At 41.3% G+C, this 23687-nt stretch overlaps 1 protein-coding gene across 1 annotated transcript in view; it reads left to right on the plus strand.

Annotated features, from left to right (window-relative positions):
• The window catches only part of HPSE2 (heparanase 2 (inactive)), a 717063-nt gene that overhangs the window by 680735 nt on the left and 12641 nt on the right, over positions 1 to 23687 (plus strand). Inside the window, exons 10-11 of the mRNA XM_070363563.1 lie at positions 6552 to 6697; positions 14219 to 14365. Of these exons, the coding sequence (XP_070219664.1) occupies positions 6552 to 6697; positions 14219 to 14365 (293 nt within the window). The remainder of the gene's footprint in view (positions 1 to 6551; positions 6698 to 14218; positions 14366 to 23687) is intronic.

Here is a 23687-nt window from a genome sequence, read left to right on the forward strand (position 1 = left end):
AGGAGAACTGCTCAGAGACAACTGTTTTCATTCGAGTGTATATCCTTCAAGTTTAATTGCAGAGACACTTTTTTACCCCTCAAAAATAGAATCACTCTATTTTAGCGTCTCCTTTTTCTGCATGCTATACTGAACATCTTTTGACGTTGTTAAATATTCTTCTAAAATAGAATTTCTAGTGACTAGTCTAATTTCTAGTCACTAAGGGTCTTATGGTCATGCATTGTAGACAAGCCAGGCTACAAACCCAAACCCTGATCACATCTCCATCAGCAGCTGCCCCTTGCCACCTTTCCAGCATAGTGGTGCACACTCCAAAGCTCCAGTCTGCTCCCAGGAAGCCAGACCCCAGGTTGAGGTCCAGACTGGTTCTGGCAACAAAACTTCTTCCCTGGCCGTACCCCTCCACCCCATACTGGGCCACACCTTCTATGATACGGTATGGTCTCTTAGATTTCTCATTGCCATTAGCTCTAACGAAATTCACCACCTAACTCACCGGCTTAAGGACTATTTTTCTTGCTAATATTATAAACTTCATGTTGGCAGGAACTGAATTTGTCTTATCCACCACTATATTCCTACTGCCTAGTATGGAGCCTTAAACATAGTACCCAGTCCATAACTGAATTCAAGCACCTCCTGTAAGTCAGGCATTCTACTAGGCATGGGCTTTAGGAATGGGTAAGTAGTCTTAGACCTCAAGGAACACATGGTTCAGTGATTAATCCAGTAAATTCTGCAGCCTTCCGTCAGTTTCTTTCTCTTTTCCCATTTATTTTGGTTCAACTTACTCTATATACTGCATTTTCTAGCTCTCAGACCACAATTGACTTTTTGACAAATACTGAAGAAAAAGAAAAGATTTAAAACCTCTGTCGTTCTAGTGTCATCTGTTATTTGTTTTCCCCCTCAAACTAATAAATGGCCACTGTTTTCCTTCAACCTCTCCTCATGCCTGATGCACTTAAAGACTGTCTGTCCCGTCTCTCTTTGTCCCTTGAAAACTGCAATGCAGTCCTTGCTTTGGATCTTCTTTCTTGTTGACGTGAAAATCTCATATATTTGCTTTCCTTCTTTATGATTCTTATTGTTTGAAAAGTTCTCTTTATATTCCATCTTTCATGCAGTGTCTTTTTGTTGTTTTTGTTATTAGATATATATGTGTGTGTGTGTGTGTGTGTGTGTGCGCACCCTATGCATAAAGATTTTTTCTTCACTTTTCATGTCATTTCCTTTAGAGATATTCAGGAATTACTCCATTTGTTTAATTTTATTTGTGATTATATAAATGACACATTTGTAGCAAAATAAAAGAAAGAAGAGAAAGGGAGGAAGGAAGGAAGTACAATTTGATTCTGCTGGTTTACATGAGGGAGAAATAAGGACAGTGAGAGAGGGAAAGGGAAGTTTTTTTTAAAAAAGGTTGGATAGATAGGGACCTGAGAGTAGAATGAGGGTGAGAAAGAAGTCTGCAAACAGTGCAGAGAGCTAAGAAAAGGTGCAAATTTGATGTTCACTTTGGCTTTTAACCTACTATCAACTGACTTACCAGCCCAAATCCTAGATTCCCCCCAGGAATCTAGACTGATTAAAGACTTCACCATGAAAGAAGAAACTCTAAAAGTTTTAAAAGAAAACGTAAAATATCTTTATGAACTAGACATGAATAAGGATTTCTTAAACAACATACAAAAAGAAATGGATATTTTATGCCCACTGGATTGGTAAAAATAAAGGTCTGAAAATAACAGGTGTTAGCAAGGCTGTGGATCACAGGGAACTCACACAGACACTGCTGGAGGACGTGTAAGTTGGAATAATTGGAATCACTTTGGAAAATAACTTGGCATTATCCTGTAAGCCTGAATATTTGTATACCTGCATGTAATCCAGCAATTCCTCTCTTCGGTTTGTACTGTAGAACAGTGCTTCTCTAACCTTATCAAGCATCTGAATCACCTAGAAGGCTACACAACTTGGGGGCCTCACCCCTGGACATTCTGATTCGGTACATCCATGATAAAGTCCATGGATTTCATTTCTAAGAAGCACCCAGGTGATGAGGCTGCTGCTGCTTTACAAGCACAGTTGGAGTAAGTAAAGCTTCTCCAGATTTCTTCACCTGGGTCTTTTGGAAACAGAAACAATAATGTTCAAATAGAAAAGGCAGAACACAACTCAAATATCTATTGGAAGAATGGATAAATAAACTGTAGTATTTTTACACAGTAGAGTATCATACAATATTGAAAAGGAATACTAAGTGGGCTTCCCGGGTGATGCTAGTGGTGAAGAATCTGCCTACCAATGCAGGAGACATAAGAAGCACAAGATTGATCCCTGCGTGGGCAAGACCCCCTGGAGGAGGGCATGGCAACTCACTCCAGTATTCTTGCCTGGAGAATCCCATGGACAGAGGAGCCTGTTGGGATATTGTCCATAGGGTCACAAAGAGTTGGACACCACGGAAGCTACTTAGCGTGCACAAACTCTTAGTATGGGTACTACCTGAATGAATCAGGGCCTAATGTTACATCACAAAAGTAAGTCACAGAAAATCACATATCATGTGATACCATTTTTATAAAACTAACAAATTAAATAATATATTGCTCAGGTGCAAATAGAGAGATTAAACTATGAGGCAAGACAGCAAAAAACAAAAATGAGAAAAGGAAGACTCACATAACTAGATGCAAGAGTGTGGGTATTCTGGTAGCTTTTAAGAAGGGTGATGGGTTCTCATGTGCTTCAGAATTGTCATTAAGTTACATATATGCTCTTGTATATGGAAAGCAGATACATAAGAATTTGAAGCTATATTTAAAGAAAATTCTCACAGATTGAAGAAAGGTCTTGTCTTTCCAATTAAAAGTAGTCCCCAAATACAGGCAAATTAATGCAGAAACTCACATTGGCACATTCCTGGTAAAAGTTCCAATGTCAAGAATAAAACGTGACTCCTATAAGCATCCTGACGGGACACAAGAGATAGAAAACAAGGAGGCTAACCAAACACAGAATAAAATTTGTGCTCACTTCAAACTTCTCTGCAACAATAACCACTACAAACAAAAAACTTTCAGAATTTACTTAAGGAACGTTTGAAAGAAAAGGAAAAATTATAATGCAGTAAACTTGAATCTGCAGATTAAAATGCTAATTATTATGAAAATGATATGAAACTGATATTTTTTAAATGGAGAGTTCAGTGGAAGAAAAAATAGAAAAATCCATGTAAAATGGATTTATTATATAATATATATAATAGTTCTCATCAATATAGGTATCATGATATACATATCATAAAATATATTATATCTGCATGTATTTATGTATATATTTGTGTGTGTGTGCTCAGTCACTCAGTCGTGTCTGACTCTTTGCAACCCCATGAACTATAGCCAGTCAGGCTCCTCTGCCCATGGGATTTTCCAGGCAAGAATACTGAAGTCAGTTGCCATTTCTTCTCCCAAGGGATCTTCCCAACCCAGGGATCAAACCGCATCTCCTGCATCTCCTGCATTGGCAGGTGGATTCTTTACCCCTGAGACCTGGGAAGTCCTTATATATATTTATATATGTATTCTATATAGCATGAGATTTTATAATGTGTTATATAATACACATATTATATTTGTATCATTTATATTATATATCATAATGTATTGTATATTAGTATGTGTATCATGTATCTGTATATACTATATATATACTACGATATGCAATATTATAACAGTGTGTGTAATAATCAGGGGTCGTGAAGAGTTGGACACGACTGAGCGACTTCACTTTCACTTTTCACTTTCATGCATTGGAGGAAGAAATGGCAACCCACTCCAGTGTTCTTGCCTGGAGAATCCCAGGGATGGGGGAGCCTGGTGGGCTGCCATCTATGGGGTCGCACAGAGTCTGACACGACTGAAGCGACTCAGCAGCAGCAGCATATAGCATAATGTATCTATAATATACATTAAAATATAGTATATATGGCATATTATAACAAATATGGTAATGTATATTATATAATACACATACATATTTCATGCATATAAAATTTAGTTTGTGGTAAAGGTGAGTTTAGGGATAGATTATTTACTATATGATGCTACAACTAGTAAATTATTTAGTCAATAATAGTCATGCCCAACTTTTTGCAACCCCGTGGACTGTAGCCTACCAGGTTCCTACATCCATGGGATTCTCCAGGCAAGAATACTGGAGTGGGTTGCCATTTCCTTCTCCAGGGGATCTTCCCAACCCAGGGATCGAACCCAGGTCTCCCGCATTGCAGGCAGACGCTTTAACCTCTGAGCCACCAGGGAAGCCCAATAGAGTCATTACCATGCACCAAAGTATTTTCTCAGTGAGTTAAAAGGTTAAATTTTTAAATGGTAATATAAAAAGAACTAGAAAAAGTGTCAGTGAAGATTGATCTGATCCTTGTGTGAGGAAGGACTTTCTAAGAATAAAAGAAAAGGAAAAAATCAAAAGAAAAAGATTGATATGTTTTTCTATAATTTGTTTTAATTCTCCATGTCCTAAACATCATAAAAAGTGATAAAAAGCAAACTACAAACTTGTACAGAATATTTGTTTTATAAATATTCCAAAGGATTCTTCCACTAATATTTAAAGTTGTGTTACAAATCATTGAGAAAAACATAGACATCCCATTGGAAATATTGTGACTATGATAATAACTTCACAAAGCTTGCTTCAAACCAAATTATAGTCAAGTAAGAGCAAATTGGACCAATGAGCTTTTCTTTTCATCTGCATGATTGACAATGATGACGTATTTGCCATTTTAAATATAAGGAAACCATATCTAACTGCCATCCTAAGGGCACTTAAAGTGAAATAAGGTAAATATTTGGGCAGGGGTTAGTGCTCAGGGAAAATCTGGAGCTATTCTGGTGACAAAGGAGATTTGAGACTTTATTCAGATTTATGCAGTTCACCAGAACTTTTTAAACACCTGATGTTATAAATGACTACAAAAGTTGGAGGGGGGGAGATTATTAAGAGGCTTCTGACTGAAAAGATGAAGGCTCAGAAAACAAAGTTGATGTCTTTAAGATCTTGAATAGCATGCCTGCACTCAATAGGATGTCCACTGAACTCCAGAATTGGCGGGGAAGGAGGAAGCTCCTAAACAAACTAGGAGGCCCTGTTTATGTGATGAGTTATAAACACTTAAGTCATTACCCCATAGTAGGATTTAAAAGCAAATACAAAACAAATACAAAATATGTTGTGTGTCAAATATAACAATAAAACATGATAATAGCAACAGTAGAAATTAAGGTGGCAGTAAATAGGCTTTTGTAAGTTCAAATACATGTGTGGATTGCAGATTCAGTATTTATTAATCAGTTACAAATGGACCCTGGAGTGGTTAAAAGAACTAAACTTTTTAGTTTAGATTTATTTAGGATGACCAAGAATTAGCACCATGGTTTGCATTCTTCTGTTTGCATTTTTGACTCTGGAATTAGGACTCTGGGCTTTCCTGATAGCTCAGTTGGTAAAGAATCCACCTGCAGTGCAGGAGACCCCAGTTCAATTCCTGGGTCAGGAAGATCTGCTGGAGAAGGGATAGGCTACCCACTCCAGTATTCTTGGGCTTCCCTTGTGGCTCAGCTGGTAAAGAATCCACCTGCAATGTGGGAGACCTGGGTTCGATCCCTGGATTGGGAAGATCCCCTGGAGAAGGGAAAGGCTACCCACTCCAGTATTCTGGCCTGGAGAACTCCATGGACTGTATAGCCCATGGGATCGCAAAAAGTCAGATATGACTGAGCAACTTTCACTTCGCTTCACTTCAGGACTCTGGTCTCCTGTCTGATGGAGCTTCATCCTCCTCCCACCACAGAAAAGTCTTTAGTGACAATATTTGGAAGATGACATTTTGGATTCTCATATTGGTGACAATCCTAAAAGATTGGAAACCTTACATTCTATAATTAAACAGAAGTCATAAACCAGTATGAAAGTAACATTTGTGTGTTAGTTGCTCAGTAGTCTTGTCTGACTCTTTGTGACCCCATGGACTGTAGCCCATCAGGCTCCTCTGTCCATGGGATTCTCTAGGCAGGAATACTGGAGTGGGTTGCCATTCCCTTCTTTAGGGGATCTTCCCGATCCAGGAATCAAACCCGGGTCTCCTGCGTGGCAGGCAGATTCTTTATCGTCTGTGCCAAAGGTAAAAGTCATAGGGAAAGAAAGTTGAAAATTCAAGGCCCTAGCTGGTTGTTCTTTTCTATGTGAAAAACTGATTCATTTGCTTTGTGTGCCACTCTGGGTTTGCCCTATGGGCATTTCCTCATTTGGTCGGTTCCAAAGGCCTCTTTAGATAGTGCCCATTTCATATGAACTGAAGCCGAGTGCTTCGTTGTGCTGACCTTGCTTACAGGGTTAGAGCCTTCCCGTCCTGATTCCCTGTACTCCTGGTATGAAGTGCTTTCTGGCCTTTGTGTTTGTATGTTTACTCAGAACACCTGAGTATATGTCGCTCTCTGACTCTGTTTCTCTGTTCCCTTCAGGACTACTGGCTCTCTCTCCTTTACAAGCGCCTGATCGGCCCCAAAGTCCTGGCCGTGCATGTGGCTGGGCTCCAGCGGAAGCCCCGGCCAGGCCGAGTGATCCGGGACAAACTAAGGATTTATGCTCACTGCACGAACCACCACAAGTAAGTGTTCAGAGAGACGGCACAAAGACCACCCCTGAGAATTTTTAGGCCCGTCTGAGAACTTTGTACTACACTGGACCCCTTCAGGACACTGAAAACTGCTTCTGATTTCACTAGACCCACTCTTTGCAAGTTTCAAATGATTTCTGATAAACAGTTTTTTCTCCAAGTAAAACCCCTTTCTCACACTTAGAGGAATTATTCATAAAATGTTCATAAAGATACATGCCATTGTTATTTACTTCTTCATCCAACAAATTTTTATTGAGCATTTTCTCTCAGCCAGTTGATGTAATGCCCAGGAGGCTTATTTGTGTGCCTACGCCTGAACCAAAAGTAGAGATCTAAAATCTGTTCCTAAGATATACCAGCAGAGCTAGAGGAAATAAGCCTAGTTTTCTAAGATGCATGTTGGAGAGCTGTACCACTAGAAACCTAACCATGTACCAGTACATCCCAAGCTGGGAGTGCCCAAAGCTAGACATGTCAGCTTTACAGCCATTTCAGTATTTTGAAAACCATTTCAGCTATTTTAAAGGTTAGACGGTTAAATAAAATAAATCTAGGCTTCCTTTTTTTAGGGGGCCAAACCTTGAATGATCAGCACAGTAACGGGGATGGTTATCCTCTTTTTCATCTGAAGCTGAGGTTATTGGGGTTGTCTTTTAAGAAGTAGGAAACATAATTAGTACATAAAGTTTAGCAGATAAAATATTTTAAAACATGAGGATCATAAGGTAGAAACTTAAAACAGAGCCTGAAGCAAAACCCACCTGACCAAATATGGCTTTCTTACATCGCTTCCAATTTAAGGAGCAGAGTAGGCAGCCCTGGAAATAAGAACCCTTTCTCTTAAGGCAGAGAAACCTTGTGTGGACTGGGAGTGAGGAAGAAGGAAGCAAGTGCCTCCAGCCAGACCTTCATTCCAGGAGCCTATCAGGGCCGATCACCGGCAGTGGTGAGCACAAAGAGTCCCCGCGGTCAGGTTACAACAGATACCCCTTCCCTTCCCTGATGACAGAGGAGCCATGCCAATTAATTTATCCTGATAAGATTTTTCAAAGAATCACTCTGAGCACAAGGGGGCCAGGGGCCAGTTGTCTTGTCTACAGATACAAGTGCCTATTGTGGATGAGAAGAGGCTGGATTGGGCAGAGGCCAGAGGCTTTCAACGTCCCTTTTGCTCAACAGGAAGCTCAATCCAATAGCTGACAGAGAGTGACTGCTTTATGGCCTTGGTTGGAGTTATCTGATCAACATACAAGGAAACGTTGTGTTCCTTGTCTCCACCCTGGCCTTGAGGTAACCACCCAAAAAGTGGACTCCCAGCTTCAAGAGAGGAAAAGTTCTCTTGGTACCTTTTGTCTCTTTTGGGAAGCATATCAGTCGGTGCCCTTTATACTATGGCTCTGCGGACTCAGGAGAAAATGTCAGTAGCCAAGCCATGGGCTTAGCAGAATTTCAGGGGTCCTCAGAGAGGTCTCCTCACTTGGCTTCATCCCAGTGTTCATCCTGATGCTCTCTGACATTCTTGTGGGAAGTTGTCACTGATATTCTGAATATACCATGCACTCAGGGCCAGTGCTTCATGCATTTTTGTATTATTGGCGTCCCACAGAGTGACTGGTCTGAGGAAGGTGTCAGTGAATGTTTTATGAATGAATGCAGAAACAGGGCGTCAGGGCATCGCTGATGCTTTATACTTCTAGCTCTCTTTCCCTTTGCGGTCACCACATTGGCCAGAAGAAAGGGATTTGGTGGAGTGCTTAAGAATTTTGCATTCACCAGCATAAAATCATTCATTGTATTCAATATCCTTTCTCCATCACCAGATCTCCTGTACTTTCTGTGGGAAGTCATTCCAGAATCTCTCGGGGGAAACTGTGCTTCTGCCAGTTCCATCCCTCCTCCCTATTAAAAAAGAAAAACAAAAGAAACAACTTTACTAATCTGTGTCACCGATGACCTTAGATTACTGGGGTGAAGGTCTTTTTGTTCTTATTAGAGAAGAAAGCCCCCAGTAGACACACTGCGCTAGCTAAGGATGAGCTGGCTGAGTCTGCAGATCTCCTCCATGTCAGCGGGTGTCCAGAGCCTTAGACAGATGCGCACAAGGATGAAGTGTCTCTGCCCTTCTCTGTAGGAAGCCATATTCCCTATCTGAGCCCCCTCACCCTCCACAGTAGTATCAGGAAGCACTCCTGATCCACTTGGTTTATTTGTAGCCAAAGAGACCAAGGTCACAAAAACATCCCAGAGTGGGCATGTTAGCTTCATGCTGTTCAGTCTTGACCAGTCAAAAAGTACATATCCTTGGTCAAAACGGGGGATTGATGAGAAAGTATAAGTTTATTGATAGTATAACCCAAAAAAAGGTCTTTTAAAATAGCTCCTGCACTAAAGTATATGTTGAACATTTGCTATGTGCCAAGCCTCTTGCCAATTATTTGCATTAGTGTAATCGTATTAAATTTTAAAGGTTCTACAGTATCACATGTATATACAAATAGCAACATTAATAATATAAAGAATTTTATATTTGGAAAGAACCCTTAGAGATCTTTGGCCTGTTGTCCTGTATAACATAGAAATTCCCTTAATAGTCTCCCTGACAGTCATGAACCTCTGCTTGAATACCTCACTGCTTCTCATGGCATCTCGTACATTGTGGGTCGTTTCTGACCTAGTAAAGCACTGTCTTTTATGACTGATTTAGGATAACTGAGTCAGATACTCATAGCCACACTAGCAGGTGCTTTTCTGCTTTCTGTTCTAGAGCCAACAAATTAGGACCTGGCAGCACAGCAGTTCTCACCCTAAGGCTTCTTATTCAGAGAACAAACAGGTTTTGACTAGGAAACAGTCTTTTTATAAACCATTCTGCTTACACAATGTATGTATCTGGGGAGGAGCTGAGATCCTCAGCCAAGTTTAGAACCAGTTGGAGCCTGGTGGACACTGAAGAAAAATTGAGTCTTTTGGGGTTCAAGTTTGTTTATTGTTGGCAAAGCACAACTTCCTGTTTTTTCAGAAGAAGTTTTTTTAAAGACTCATAAAAAGGTTCCTGAGGCTTCTTGGACATCAAATGGCTCTTACAAAACAATATTTTGATGAGTTAAGTGTAAATGAATCAAAAACATGTGGATTAAATTTCCCTTAAAATACACAGGGGCTTTGAAATTGGGAAAAAGATGTTTGGCAAAACATGGCCTGACTGTTACCGAACCCAAAAACTTTGAATTAGATTTGGAGAAAATGGACCAACCCAGTTTTCAAATACGTAGACTTTCACTGGAAATGGACATGGATTTCAAAGCATCGTCCTCCCTTCCCTTTCCTAGTCTCCCAGCTTCACTGGAAGTATTTCTAGAATAGGGACTGCTTTTCGTCTATAAGTCAAGAGGCACCTCCCAGTATGACACCCCTCACCTCTAATATCCATGACATTCCAATTCCAGCCCCCATCCTGACTCACTTCCTCCTCCTCCCATGGCAACACAGAGATGTCAGCCCGCAAAAGAACAGCCGGAAAGATGAACTCCAGATACAGGCCTTTTCTGCTAGTGAAAAAGTCTCACTGTGAGTGAGACAATGGAGCAAGATAGATGTTCTACCAGATAGAAAGGGGCATTAACTAGGAGAACCAAAAGCCACCTGGACTTGACGACATCAGAAGGTCAGCAGTTGCCTCCAGGCCACACCTTCGATAAGACCCCATTGTCTTAGCGAGCAGACACTCCTTCAAGATTATTTTTCTGTCAGCAGAGAATGGACATTCTTCAGGAATCTGGATTCTCAACATAGTACTTTCAGGTTGGTGCTGCATTCCCCAGCCAAGAATGTGTCTTCACAGCCAAAAGGCCTCTGCTTAACGTCCTTGCCCACCAGCCAAGCAGCAAAAGGACTGACAGGGGGGTCTTCAGTGTCAGGCCCTCCCTGAGGAGGCTCCATGAGCCCTATGGGAGCCTCCGCAAGTTGGTGTCTGAGCTGGCTTTCAGTGCTGGTTTGTCTCCCCCAGGGAACTATGGAAATGGAAATCAGACCACTGCCAAGCAGCTTGAAAAGATAGCTTTCCCTGAAGCAATGCTGTGATTTCAGGTCTCCCTCCCACCCACCACTTCCCCACATCCTGCCCTTCTCCTCTGCGGTCTCCAAAGGCTCATTCTGCCCTAACTCTGCAGAGGAGAAACTCATAAACGCAAGCACGCAGCTCTCTCCTCCTGGGCTGCTGGCCTTTGAGAAGGCTGTCTGATGATAGTTAGCAGAAGAGTTTACCACAGTCTGTGAAAATTGGTACCCTCGCTTGCCTATTTTTGCTCACACTTTGAAGCCTAGAGTACCTGTAGTTAATGGTGTCTTCTTCAGTTTTGCACACAACTTAAAGCCCACCAATGGAAATAGTTGGTGTTTTTTTAATGATGATGGTACCGGCTTCCCTGATAGTTCAGTTGGTAAAGAACCCACCTGCAATTCAGGAGACCCTGGTTCAATTCCTGGGTCAGAAGATCCGCTGGCGAAGGGATAGGCTACGCACTCCAGTGTTCTTGGGCTTCCCTCGTGGCTCAGCTGGTAAAGAATCTGCCTGCAATGTGGGAGACCTGGGTTTGATTCCTGGGTTGGGAAGATCCCCTGGAGAAGGGAAAGGCTACCCACTCCAGTATTCTGGCCTGGAGAATTCCATGGACTGTGTAGTCCATGGGGTCCCAAAGAGTTGGATACAATGTGACTTTCACTTTCAATAATGGTAAATGCTGACATCAGCTAGCAGCATCTTTCTTCAGATCTCTGATGACACAAGTCCACTCAAAATAAATTGGCATTGTCTTCTGATTGAACTAATTTAGCTCCAAAAGTTGGTTCACATGCTTCAGGGGTTTGAGAAGAAGGACCAGAGGAGAAAGGACTAAATAGAAGGGTCATTTAATAATTTATCACTTAATAATTTTTCAGAATATCAGTGCAGGCATCCAAAAAGCCTTGAATGCAATAACGTACCCTCCTACAGATGCGAGAAAAATCATCAGACACACAGCCAAAAGGATATACACTGGGAATTAATCACATAATCTTAACAGATTACCCTAGGCAAGTAGTTCCCAAACCAAACTCATCTGCCAAATATACTGAGATTTTTTTAAAATATCAAGTCTCAGACACAATCACAAATGGATTAAATAACGGAATGAGCCCTGGAAACCGTATTTTTTAAAATCTAAGTTATTGTGTTAACCTGCTGTTGGTCAGGAGAAGGCAATGGCAACCCACTCCAGTACTCTTGCCTGGAAAATTCCCATGGACGGAGGAGCCTGGTGGGCTGCAGTCCATGGTGTCACTAAGAGTCAGACATGACTGAGCGACTTCACTTTCACTTTTCACTTTCATGCATTGGAGAAGGAAATGGCAACCCACTCCAGTGTTCTTGCCTGGTGAATCTCGGGGACGGGGGAGCCTGGTGGGCTGCCGTCTCTGGGGTCGCACAGAGTCGGACACGACTGAAGCGACTTAGCAGCAGCAGTAGCAGCTGTTGGTCACTCAACTCTTAATTAGCACCTTTAGAGGCATACATGAGTGACTCAGAGGCTGAGGTGTGCTCTTTCTGCAGAGGATGATATTTTCCTCTGGGCTCAGTTGACTTCGAGTTTCTTGGAACTCGTCCTTTTAAGGCAGGATAAGGCCATTTTTTCTACTTTCTCTCATTAACCCATCCAGAGGGGGCCCTAAGGGACCCCTTAGAAACAAAGTCCTTTTTCCTACAAGAGAGAAGGAAATCATTGCAATCTTGTTGACAATGCTAAAGGCTGTTGCGTACAAGCATGTTGTTCTCTCAGGTTTCTGAATGTCCTGTACTGGTTTAGAAGGATTCCGAAACAGTGAATAGTTTTATAATCATGGAGTAGATACAACAGCAAAAGTAGAAATCAAAAAGGTTAATAAATTTGACTACCTAAACGTTTTTAATTTTTGTACATCAGAGTACAATGTAAACAGACGGAATTAGTCAAAGAAAACTGGGGGAAATTTTGCAATATACCTGAAAACAAAGGATCACTATCTTTAATAAATAAATAGTTTTAAAAAATCAATAGAAAAACAGGTAAAGGGCATGAACAGTCAGTTCACAAAGGAAGAAATGAAATGGCAAAGAGGCCAATAAGAAAAATACTGTGCCTCAGTGTGAATTTTTTAAAAATACAAATTAATACAACATTGAAATCCAATTATCACCTCTTGGGTTTGGGAAGTGATAGTTTAAACCTTAAACTGTAACCTTTTAAAAGGTTATTATTAATATCTGATGTTCTTAGGGATATGTGGAAATGGGTGCTCTCACGCATAGGTGATCAGAGCAAATTGATGCAAGCTTTCTAGATAATATCAGTATTATCAAAATGTATTAGTCAGGATAGGCGAGGTTATACTGTGATAACGAAGGAACTGCAAATCTCCATGGCTTTCACTAAGAAAATGTATTTCTCTTTCACACTACTCATCTGTCACGGCTCAGCTGTAGCTATGTTCCATATCATTCTCATTCCAGATCAATAGAGCAGCCTTAATCAAGAACATTGTCAGACTTCTGGCAGAGGGGAAAGAGACGTGGCAAAATATGGACTGCTTACTAAAGCCTCGGCCCAGAGGTTTTAACATGTCCACCCACATTGCGTTGACCAACACCAGCCATGTGATCACTCTAGGCTCAACAGAGCAGGGACAAAAAAATCTTCCCACAGGGAGGAGCCCCACTGAGAATGAAGCAGCAGATTTGATGAGGAATCATGCACTGCATCCCCTGTGACCTAGTGTTTACAACTTTCGGCACTTTATCTGAAATAATCATGATGTCCAAAAAGTTTATGTAAATAAAGTCCTTCATCACATAATTTATAATAGCAAAAAAATTAAAAACAACTATGTCCCCAAAGGAGGAGGCTAGTTAAATAAATTTCTACGAATGAAGAACTTAGCATTCTTGTATAAGTAGAAGAATATATAATACAATAACATGGCAGCATGTTGAAGATGTTCATGAACTTAAAAAAAAAATGCTAACAATGTGATCCCAATTATGTAAAAACTGAGAAATATATATGTATGTGTCAAAGAACTCAGTAAATATTTGTCAAATTATTAAACTAAAAATACTGGAAGGTTGTCAACCAAAATGTTATCATATCTTAAAACACTTGGATTATGGGGGACTTTTCTTTTCCTTCTCTGTGTTTCTCTGTATTTTGCCTTTTTTTTCCCCAGTCAGCCTTCCATATTCAGAAAAAGATACTTTGTTTTCTAAAATCATTGTAATATATTTAAGCAAAAACAAAAGGCATATGGTGGGAAGTGGGTATCTTCTTTGCAGGAAACCACAGTAAGAAGGCCTTTCTGTCTTTCAAAGTCCAGGATGGCCAAGAACCATGAAGTAAATGCCCTTTCCTGGGGTGCTCCTGTTCTGTGCAGCCCATAAATGATTTAGAAGCGTCTAACAGACCACTTTCCGTCTTTCCCTCTCTCTCTGGATACCAGCCACAACTATGTGCGAGGGTCCATTACACTTTTTATCATCAACTTGCACCGATCAAGAAAGAAAATCAAACTGGCCGGGACTCTCAGGGACAAGCTCGTGCACCAGTATCTGCTGCAGCCCTATGGACAGGAGGGCCTGAAGTCCAAGTAAGTGCCAGCCCAGAAACAGCTTAGGAGGGAGTGCAGTAGGAACTGGGTGTGGAGGGAGTTGGATGGCCGCTTTGCTGAGGGCACCAAGGTTGCTGCTCATTCATTCACTCAGGGACGGCTTACTCCCTTTAGCACCCTAGACAAGCCCTTCCCAGCCCCTCTAGGCTTGAGGTCCCCAACAATAAACTCAAATGATGGACTAAATATATCTCAACAAGGGCATTCTTGGTATCGGGACTAGAGGACTCTGCATTATGCCAGATGATCACATTTCAAGCTATTTAGAATCCTTGGTCCCTACCCACTAGATGCTAATAGTGCCCCCAGTCATCTAACAACCAGAAACGTGGTAGTTAAGAACCACGTCCCTTCCAGGGGAGCGTTCTATTCTACCGTAACAATTTGTCAACATCTACAAACCTTGTGAGGTAGAGCACCTCTAAAGGACAGAGCACTGGACAAAAATCAGAAGTTCAGAGATCAAGAGTCAGTTCTAATAAATTGAAAATTTGGATTTAACTAAAAGATTTAATTTGGGATTAATTTGGATTAATTTTTAATTTAATAAAAAATAAATGTGAATAAAAACCTGGAGAAAGAAATAAAATACTGTAAGAAAAAATAAAAGTCAGTTCTGCCCCAACTTTATAACTCTGGGCACTTCTCCTCTCTGGAACTATTTCCTTATCTATTCTGGGAGCTCTGTAGTCTCTTCAAACTCTGTAATTATATGATTCTGTGACACTCGCTACTGCCCTCAGTCTCATCTAGAGACTCTGGCAGCACTGACCTCTACCAACAGAAGGCAGCTCTGGGCCACCCCATCCTGGAGGGAGGCCTCCCAGGAAGGACATGAGTGCTGTACAGACCGGGAGCGCTCCCATTCCACTTTTAATGTTTACCAAGTTTAACAAAGCTGTAAACTTGGAGCAGGTGGCTTGAACTCCCACAGCTGCCCACAACTATTTGCGCTGTAATTGTTCACCATTTCACTGCAACCTTGGTGGCTTGCATTTGGTTTCCAACTGTATGCGATGGGAACAAAACACAATCTGGGAAGTCACTTACTGGGTCTCTTTAGCCCACCCTGCGTTTGTTATTTGCAGTCTCGGTTCACAGACTGGCTCTTTTTTCTGGCTGCATGTCCATTACTCTCAAGCCTACCTATCCCAGCAGAACTCTCGAGTATTTCATGCCCTCTCTCCATTTCTCAGTAGTTCACGATTGGCGTGCTGAGTTTCTGGTCTTCATTCTAGGCCCAAGACGCTGTTCTGGTTCACTAAATAACCTGGGCAAATCCTTTAGTCCTAATCCTCAGGCCTCAGTTTTCTCATCTGCAAAATTCATTATATATATGGTGAAGTCCCTTCCAGCTCTAAAGTGCTCGTCCTGGTCTGATCTTCTGAGGCCTGTGTGCTTAAGTATTGCACTGCCATTCAGTCATGATCTGCAAAGTCACATCCGGCAGAGAGGTGACTCCAAACAGTGATTGTGATAGTTCAGGGTCCTTTAGAACCCAAGATGACTGGGAGCTGAGCCTGCCCTGTGTCCAGAAGACCACATGTACCGCATGGAAGAAACTAACCAAAGGCCTTAGTCTAACAGGCTAAGGGGTCAATCCCTGCTCTACCAAGGACATACATGCTAGCTGTATGTCCTGAGACAAGTTACTTGATCTCTGTGAGCCTCAGTTTCTTGAGCTGTGAAATTTTTTCTGTGGAGAGGAGCAAATGAATTCTTCTATATAAATTTCGTGACACATAGTAAATGCTCAGTAAATACTCACTGCCTTCCTTTTCCTCACCTCAGACCTCTAGCCAGTTGGGGATGAAGAGAAGAAGAACTGCTCTAAGGATGTTCTTCAAAAGCGGCATCTTCTTAGATTTTTAAGATAATATGTGGATAAGACATTTGTTAAGATTATGATAAAAAGAAATGATAAGACTTGCATCAGTGCAAAACCATGAAACATGCAGAAATGGTGGCAGGCAGCATCATTTTATGAGCTTGTTTCTCCATCACCCAAGGGCACAAACCTCTAACCCTGTTTGCCCAACTCTACATTCCTGCCTCCAGGATTACAGCTCTGATGTTTGAACTGCCCACATCCTGGCTTCTGTCCTGCTTCTGTCTTTAAAGTGACTGAAGTGACTCTCAGTGGCTACTGATATGCTGCATTCCCAGTTACACTGTCTTGTACCTCACCTTGCCATCATATTGTTGAGGAGCTATGTAATGGCTTTATTAGATTGTCAGAGAGGGACAGGAAAAAGAGAATTTCATTCCACAAGGGTCCTGAAGAGGAATTTGGTAACACCAACTGAAATTAAATAGCAATGTCACACAGTTGGAAGAAGAGGGAGCTGGAACCAGGAAGTCTGGCTATAAATCCAGCTGCTACCATTTACCTGTGTGACCTCAGTTTGCTCACCTGTCAGACAAGGTTATTGTGAGAATCAAGTTAGAGCATATGGGTGAAATGAAGCCTTCTACAAATAAAAATTTCACACATCCATGCATACAGATATATATATACCCACAGACACTCACATATGATTTTACCTATATTGTATTAAAGAGAGTTTGAAATTGAAAGTCTACAGAACTGGAATCCAGCCCTAATCTTGCCACTGCTTCACTATGGAACTTTGGGCCCTTCACTCCTCCAAGCAGGTTCCTCTTCCTGTGAGCTACTGCTCATTTAATGCCTCTCTCATTCTTGAGAGAACATGCTGCGCCATCTCTGACTGCAGGCTGCCAGACAGGGACTGCCGTGTACCCGCTCAGTGCCCACGTCCCACTGTCCCGCTCAGTAACTGCTCGTAAGAGCGGGAGCCCTCAGTGGTTCTGGGATGCGGGTCTCACAGGAAAGGTGCCGTTTCAGTGCAGTGAACTCTGCAGGAAAGGATGAAAGAAAATGCTAGGAAGTGACTTCAGCCTTTGGTGTCTCCTTCTCTGTTTTATAAGCCTCTGGGGCCAGATTCTGTGTTCTTCGCCTGCTAATTCCTGCTGTCGCCTGAAGCCATGTTAGTTCAGAGCAGGGATGGAAAGCTCTGGGAACCTGTAGCTGCTCCTGTCAGTAGCAACCAGGAAGAGGATATAAAGCAAATCAGTGTGCCAGTTAGGCTACCAGTGGGGCCTTTTGGCCTGGGGCTTTAGGAGCAGGGAGATACTGGCAAACTTTTTCAATTAGTAGAGAACATGGGGTAATTCTCCTTCTCTTGGAATTGCCATCAAGGCTGGAAATAGTTCAGGTCTTTAAAGGGTAGTGGCATGTGAACTTGGGGCACTGGGTTGTCAGGTATTCTATAGGTAACAGCCTGAGGCCACTCAAAAGGCCTAGTCCAGGCATCCAGGTCCTCAGCGAAGGTTCCTGTTTCTCATCTCAGTGAGCAAACTAGTCAAGAGACCCACCACTCAAATCTCAACTCTTTAGGTAAGAGATTGTTCTCACTCGAGGGACCAGACAAAAAGTGAGTGCCCTGTACCCTATGGGATAGAAGCAGGGAAACTTAGAAAACTGCAATGTGGATCAGAGAAGGGTGTTCTGTGTCTGGAGTATATATTCTTCAGGGATGGCTGAAGAAAATGGGGAGATTTGATTTAGACAAGAAAAATAAGGTAACTTGTGAGGACTTTCTTTGGATATTCAAAGGACTTCTAAGTGAAAGGAAACAGATTTGGCCTAGGATCCTCTAAAATGACAGAAAACCAGGGACTACAATTTAAAAGAGAAAGAGCTCACCACAAAATGAGCTCATTTTTCAAAGGCTTGCCTGGTTTAACTGGGGACAGGACAGGCTTCCTTAGGAGGTAGACTATTAATCAAAGAATGAGCAACATGGCCATCTCAGGGGTGCTTTAAGATTCCTTACTCAGTGGGAGGTTGAGGTGAAAGATCACTGCTTCCCATCAAACTCTAAGATTCTATTATTCTCTTCCATCCCCTCCCCTCAACTCCCACTTCACTTTTGGAGCCTATAGTCTCTACGGTCACCAGGAGAGTAGCTTCTTCAAGCCATCAGAAGGCCACACAAAGAAACGATGCTATAAGAGAAAGTGGTGGTAATACCAGACCAGTTCCTGTCCAAAAAATCTCCAGCTGCAGGTCCTTCCCCTGCCATTTTCACTGCTTTCTCATCTTTCTGAAAGAAGGACTAGCCATTCACACCTAAGACGGTAATAGTTCCCCCTCTAGGTGAGTCTAACAGCAACTTTGGTGCAGCTCTCCCATCCACTAGGGAATCTGCCCAATGCCTCATGTGACCACAAATCAATGAACATCATCCTCTAGGGAATCATCTCTCCCAAGACATAAATATCTCTAATGTCTTTCAACAAACAGGAAGGCAACATAAAGTTGGGCCAAAGAAGGCAAGTTGTATCAAAAAACAGGAGGACTCAAACCAGGACTCTGTAACAACCTAGGGGAAGTAGGATGGGGTGGGAGGTGGGAGGGAATTTCAAGAGGGAGGGAACATATGTATACCTATCGCTGATTCATGTTGATGTTTGGCAGAAACCAACACAATTCTGTAAAGCAATTATCCTTCAATTAAAAAGTAAATTAATTAAAAAACAAAACAAAACAGGAGGACTCACTTTGTAGGGGAAAGTCAAACCAGGAGCAGGTTTGGTCAGATCCCAGCATTTTTCCCTGTGTGTCATATTCAGTTCCATTTGGAGGGAGAATGATCCAAAAACTGGAAAAGAAGGAAACAACTTTCATCATGCTGGCTCTTTTATTCTGACACACTGATGCTAAGAAACCTGTGGTGGGCTAACATTTTGAGGCGGTCTGGTTCACTCCCCTGCCCCCTGTCTGTGACTAGGACATCTGGACCAGAAGATGCCCTATGTCTAAAGACCCCTAGGAAAGGAGTGCCCACAGTTTCAATCCTGTCTGAACATTTAATTTTATAAGAACACTGGGGCCAGCTGTGCCTGTGACTGGGACTTTATAGATAATAAACAGCATCAAGAAGCATTTTAGGGTTGAAGAAATGGAATTTTAGGGCCCTAAGTGACTTACTGAAGAGTGACACAGCTAGTAACTGATAGAGCTAGAAAGTGCCTAGTGTCCAGTTCTCCTGCGTCAACTGTACTTTATTCAATGCTGCACTACCCCAAAAGTCAGGTAGTATAAAATTATAATGATATTGCAAACATACACTATTTACAAATATATATATTTGTATATAAATATACAAATATATATACATATACATTGATAGCCAATCTCTGTCATGACACTGAGGTCATTCCATCTTAGAATTACGAATATAATATGTATTCATGATACATTATGAGTTGATTAGAAAAGTGTTTGGTGAGCCATCAGTTTTCTCTCCTTTAGGCTAACTCATCCCAGTTCCATTAACTTTTCTTCAAAAATCCTAACTTCAGATCCTCATCAAAAGTTCTTCTCTGAGCTGTTTTTAAGATTCCATTTCCAAGTCACAAAATTTTAGTGAAAACTATTTTTTTCTCAACTAGATGGAAGAATTCCCTTCTGTTTCTTCTATGCTCTTCTCAAACAAAGATTACTGAATACCAGGAGTGACTGTAAGTTGGTTTGATTTGAGGTCTCTAAAAATCACTCTCAGCATATTATATTCTGACCCAGAGCACACAGACACTGCCAGCTCCCTAAACCTAATGGACCCCCTCCTCAGAGGGAAAGAAGCTGTCAGAGGAGGCTTCCCAGGGAAATGAGGGTACCTATCCTCATCCACTCATCAACTTGATTGAGATCCTACTTGTGCCACACAAAACTGTTTCTCTTCAGCACTCTAACTTGCAGTGGCAACTAATCTGGCTAAATTCTTAATGAATGTGGTCCCATAACTAATAAGAACTAAGGAAACCCGAGTAGATAAATTAGAGGGAAAGTCTGAATGTAAAGTTTAATGTGATATTTCTTGATTGTCTTAATGCCAGGCCACGTCATCACCTGACCTTCAAGAGCTGTTTAATAGGTTCATTTGAGGGGAAGGGATTAAAGTTCAGCTCTATTATTAGAAACAAAAAACTAACAGGAAGTAGACTGTGGGTGGTGCCATGAGAGAGGTGCAGAATATTTCTGCTTTGAGGCTAATAATTTTCATATTAAATGATCAAATTTCATACCTGCATGAGCCTCTCCTTCAGCTGCCATAATTTTTAACTGAAAGAATTTCAAGCCTCCTATTATGAACCAAGAATCTTTTTGCCTATTCTGCAAAGAAATGAACATACTTTTTTCCTTTTTCTACATACTGCTATTTTTTTCATCTCTCTGGGATATAACTTTTGCTTTGATTTCACCCTCATTAAATCCTGTATCAAAGGAAAACATTGGCATCTAACTGCATGCCTTTAGAGAGGTGTCATTTGATGTTAGCCAAACATAGTGGTTCTGAAAATACTGAAGTAACTCCCAGGTGCTAAGACGTTAAAAATATCCTCATGTCCCTGCTGGAACAGACCACATTAAGATACTTCATCTCCAAACTCAGAGTTTGGCTAGTAATAAAAGTCCTAAGGGCTGAACTGGCCACTGCCGGACCCACCACAGTTAACAGGAAGCATCACATTTATTTTGGGACGTGGACAGATATGGCAAAAGGAGCTTTGGGGAAAACCTTACCTTTTAGAATTCTCACTCAGAAACAAAACATAAAGACCTGTTTTCTGGGACTGAAGGGCCATTACTCCATACATCTCAGCAGACTCATGATGTCTAAGTGTTTAAGTACTAGACTGCAGATATTAGTTGGTGGAAATTTTGAACACTGGTCAACCAAATGTACTCCCTGCAGGTTTCCATTATCTTCATTTGTCTGGGATCATTTAGTCTCTTCTTGAAATAAACCATTCTATGAAAGTTCTGCTGTTATTAAAAGATGACTTTAGAAAAGGGAATTCTGAAAGTACTGAGAGTACTTCTATAGCATCCCTGACAAAAAGCCTGTCAGTTTGTGCTTGATGAGACTCTTCATCTCATGAATTGAGTTGAAAATGAGTTGGCCCACTTTAGAACTAGTCAAGTCTGATTATAGGAAAGATCCTCCTTACTTGTGGCCAAAGTGCATTTTCTTTCCATTTCTACCCTTGCTTTAGAAAAATTAAGAAATCTATGTCATCCTTATAACAATTTTCCAATATGTCTGCCCTCAGGCTTCAAGTCTCTCAGCTTTTTAACCATTCCTACTCTTGCCTGGAAAATCCCATGGACAGAGGAGCCTGGTAGGCTGCAGTCCATGGGGTCGTGAAGAGTCGGACATGACTGAGCGACTTCACTTTCACTTTTCACTTTCATGCATTGGAGGAGGAAATGGCAACCCACTCCAGTGTTCTTGCCTGGAGAATCCCAGGGACGGTGGAGCCTGGTGGGCTGCCGTCTCTGGGGTCGCACAGAGTCAGACACGACTGAAGCGACTTAGCAGCAGCAGCAGCAGCATAGAACCTTATCTCTTATAATTAACCGTTCAATTTTCTTACCTCATACAAGCTTAGTTGTAGAGGTCTGAAAAGTAGGAAATATGAATATTTTGTTATTACAATTTACCTCAGCAATGCAGAACAGTAATATTCTAAAATCTTTTCTAACTTCATAATGAATAGTACTATTTTAAGTTGTATTCTTTAAGTATTAGTGAAGTTAAAATTTTTGTGTCTATTAGTATTTTATTGCTCTTGTGAATTTTCTACATCCCCTTTATTTATTTTTCTATTGGGCTGTTATCCATTTTATTAATGATTTGCACATTTTTTCTAATCATGTTTACCATGTGTTAAAATATTTTCTTCAGCGTTTTGTTATTTTTCCAACTCTTTCATTTTTAAGGTATTATCTTGACATGCAGAAGTGTTCCCTCTTTATATAGTTAAATTTATCTTTTGCTTTGTGGTTCCTTCTGTTCCATTTATATGTTTATTTATATTCCTGAAATCAGAAAAATACATAGCTTTACTTTCTGTAGTTTCTTTTTTGCTTCATTTGTTATATTCATCTCTTCAATGCATTTGGAATTTGCTTTGATGTTCTGTAAGATGTGAGGAACAATAGTGCTGTTGAAGCTGAGAGTGTGTGAGGAAATCTGTTAACCTCTGCAGGGCTTCAGGTGTCAGTTTTAAAATGTCAGGGGGGAAAAAAAGAGGATAGAGACTGCTGTTTCCTGGAGGAAAAGGCCCTGCTGTTACAGATGGAAGCATGTTACCTGTAGCTCTTCTGAAAGGCCACTCAGAGGCCCTCGGGAGAACAGACTCAGAGACTGGGAGCACAGAGTGGGAAGAGAGATGCCTGGGACTGGGGAGATCCATGAAATGGTTATGAGTGAACAGAAAGGTAATACTTCTAACCAGCAAAGTCCAAGCAGTGTTCCAGTTCAGAAGGTCTGAAATAGATGCTGCGAAAGTATAAATATAAATACATATGATATACGTAAGCCTCAGGGTCAGTCTGTAGGAAAAATAAAGAGAAGTAAATATATAGAGAAATACGCCTTCCAAATTTTACTTAGTGAAAGCTTACTCATCAAAACTTAGAGGAGTTTGGATTCTTTTCACCCTTGTGCTCATTTGAGGGTGTTTGGTGGCTCCTAAAGAGTTAGCAACTATAGCCAACATACACAGAATTACCTAAGTAAATAATTATATACATATCTGGAAAATACAGTGAGGGTACTGACGGATATATTTAACCCCTTAGTTCCTTCTGCCTGAAGAGAGCTTGAGCCACTCCTGGTCTGTGTGGAGCTCTCTGTGACACAGCCCAAGACCGGAGAGAAATCTACATGACTTTAGAGACTTTGTCCTTCAAGCAGAGCAGTTTTTCTTTTCAGTGCTGAAGAAACGCAGAGTTTGTTATCTGTGCAAATGCTCCATCGGCTTTGGTCCTGAATTCCTGCTGTAAAGTCACACACACACACGTCCCTGGTCCATGCTGAGGAGCACGTTCATCCCACCAGAGAACTCACTACAGGGAAGGCATGCAATGAGGCAGTTCTGCAGAAATAGCAAAAGTGCCCACTTTTGACTATTCAACAAGAAATTCGCCTTTGAAAAGTTCACATCTTTGTTTTAGTTTTTAAAATGTGGCCTCTTACATGGTACTCCAAAAGAGTAAGAAAAGATCTGTTTATTCAAAATAAATTCAGAATGTAATGGTTAGAAAGCTATTTGATTCCCTGCCCCCCCGCCAACCCCTGCCCCAGCTGCAAACATATTCCCACTGTTTCTTCATCAGCTCCTGCTGCTCAGCCATGGCTGCACTTTGAATTACCTGGGGAGTTTTAAAAACCCCAGTGCCCAAGCCGTCCCCAAGACCAATTAAACC

The sequence above is a fragment of the Bos mutus genome, chromosome 26, assembly GCF_027580195.1.
Source record: "Bos mutus isolate GX-2022 chromosome 26, NWIPB_WYAK_1.1, whole genome shotgun sequence".
Taxonomy (NCBI): Eukaryota; Metazoa; Chordata; class Mammalia; order Artiodactyla; family Bovidae; genus Bos; species Bos mutus.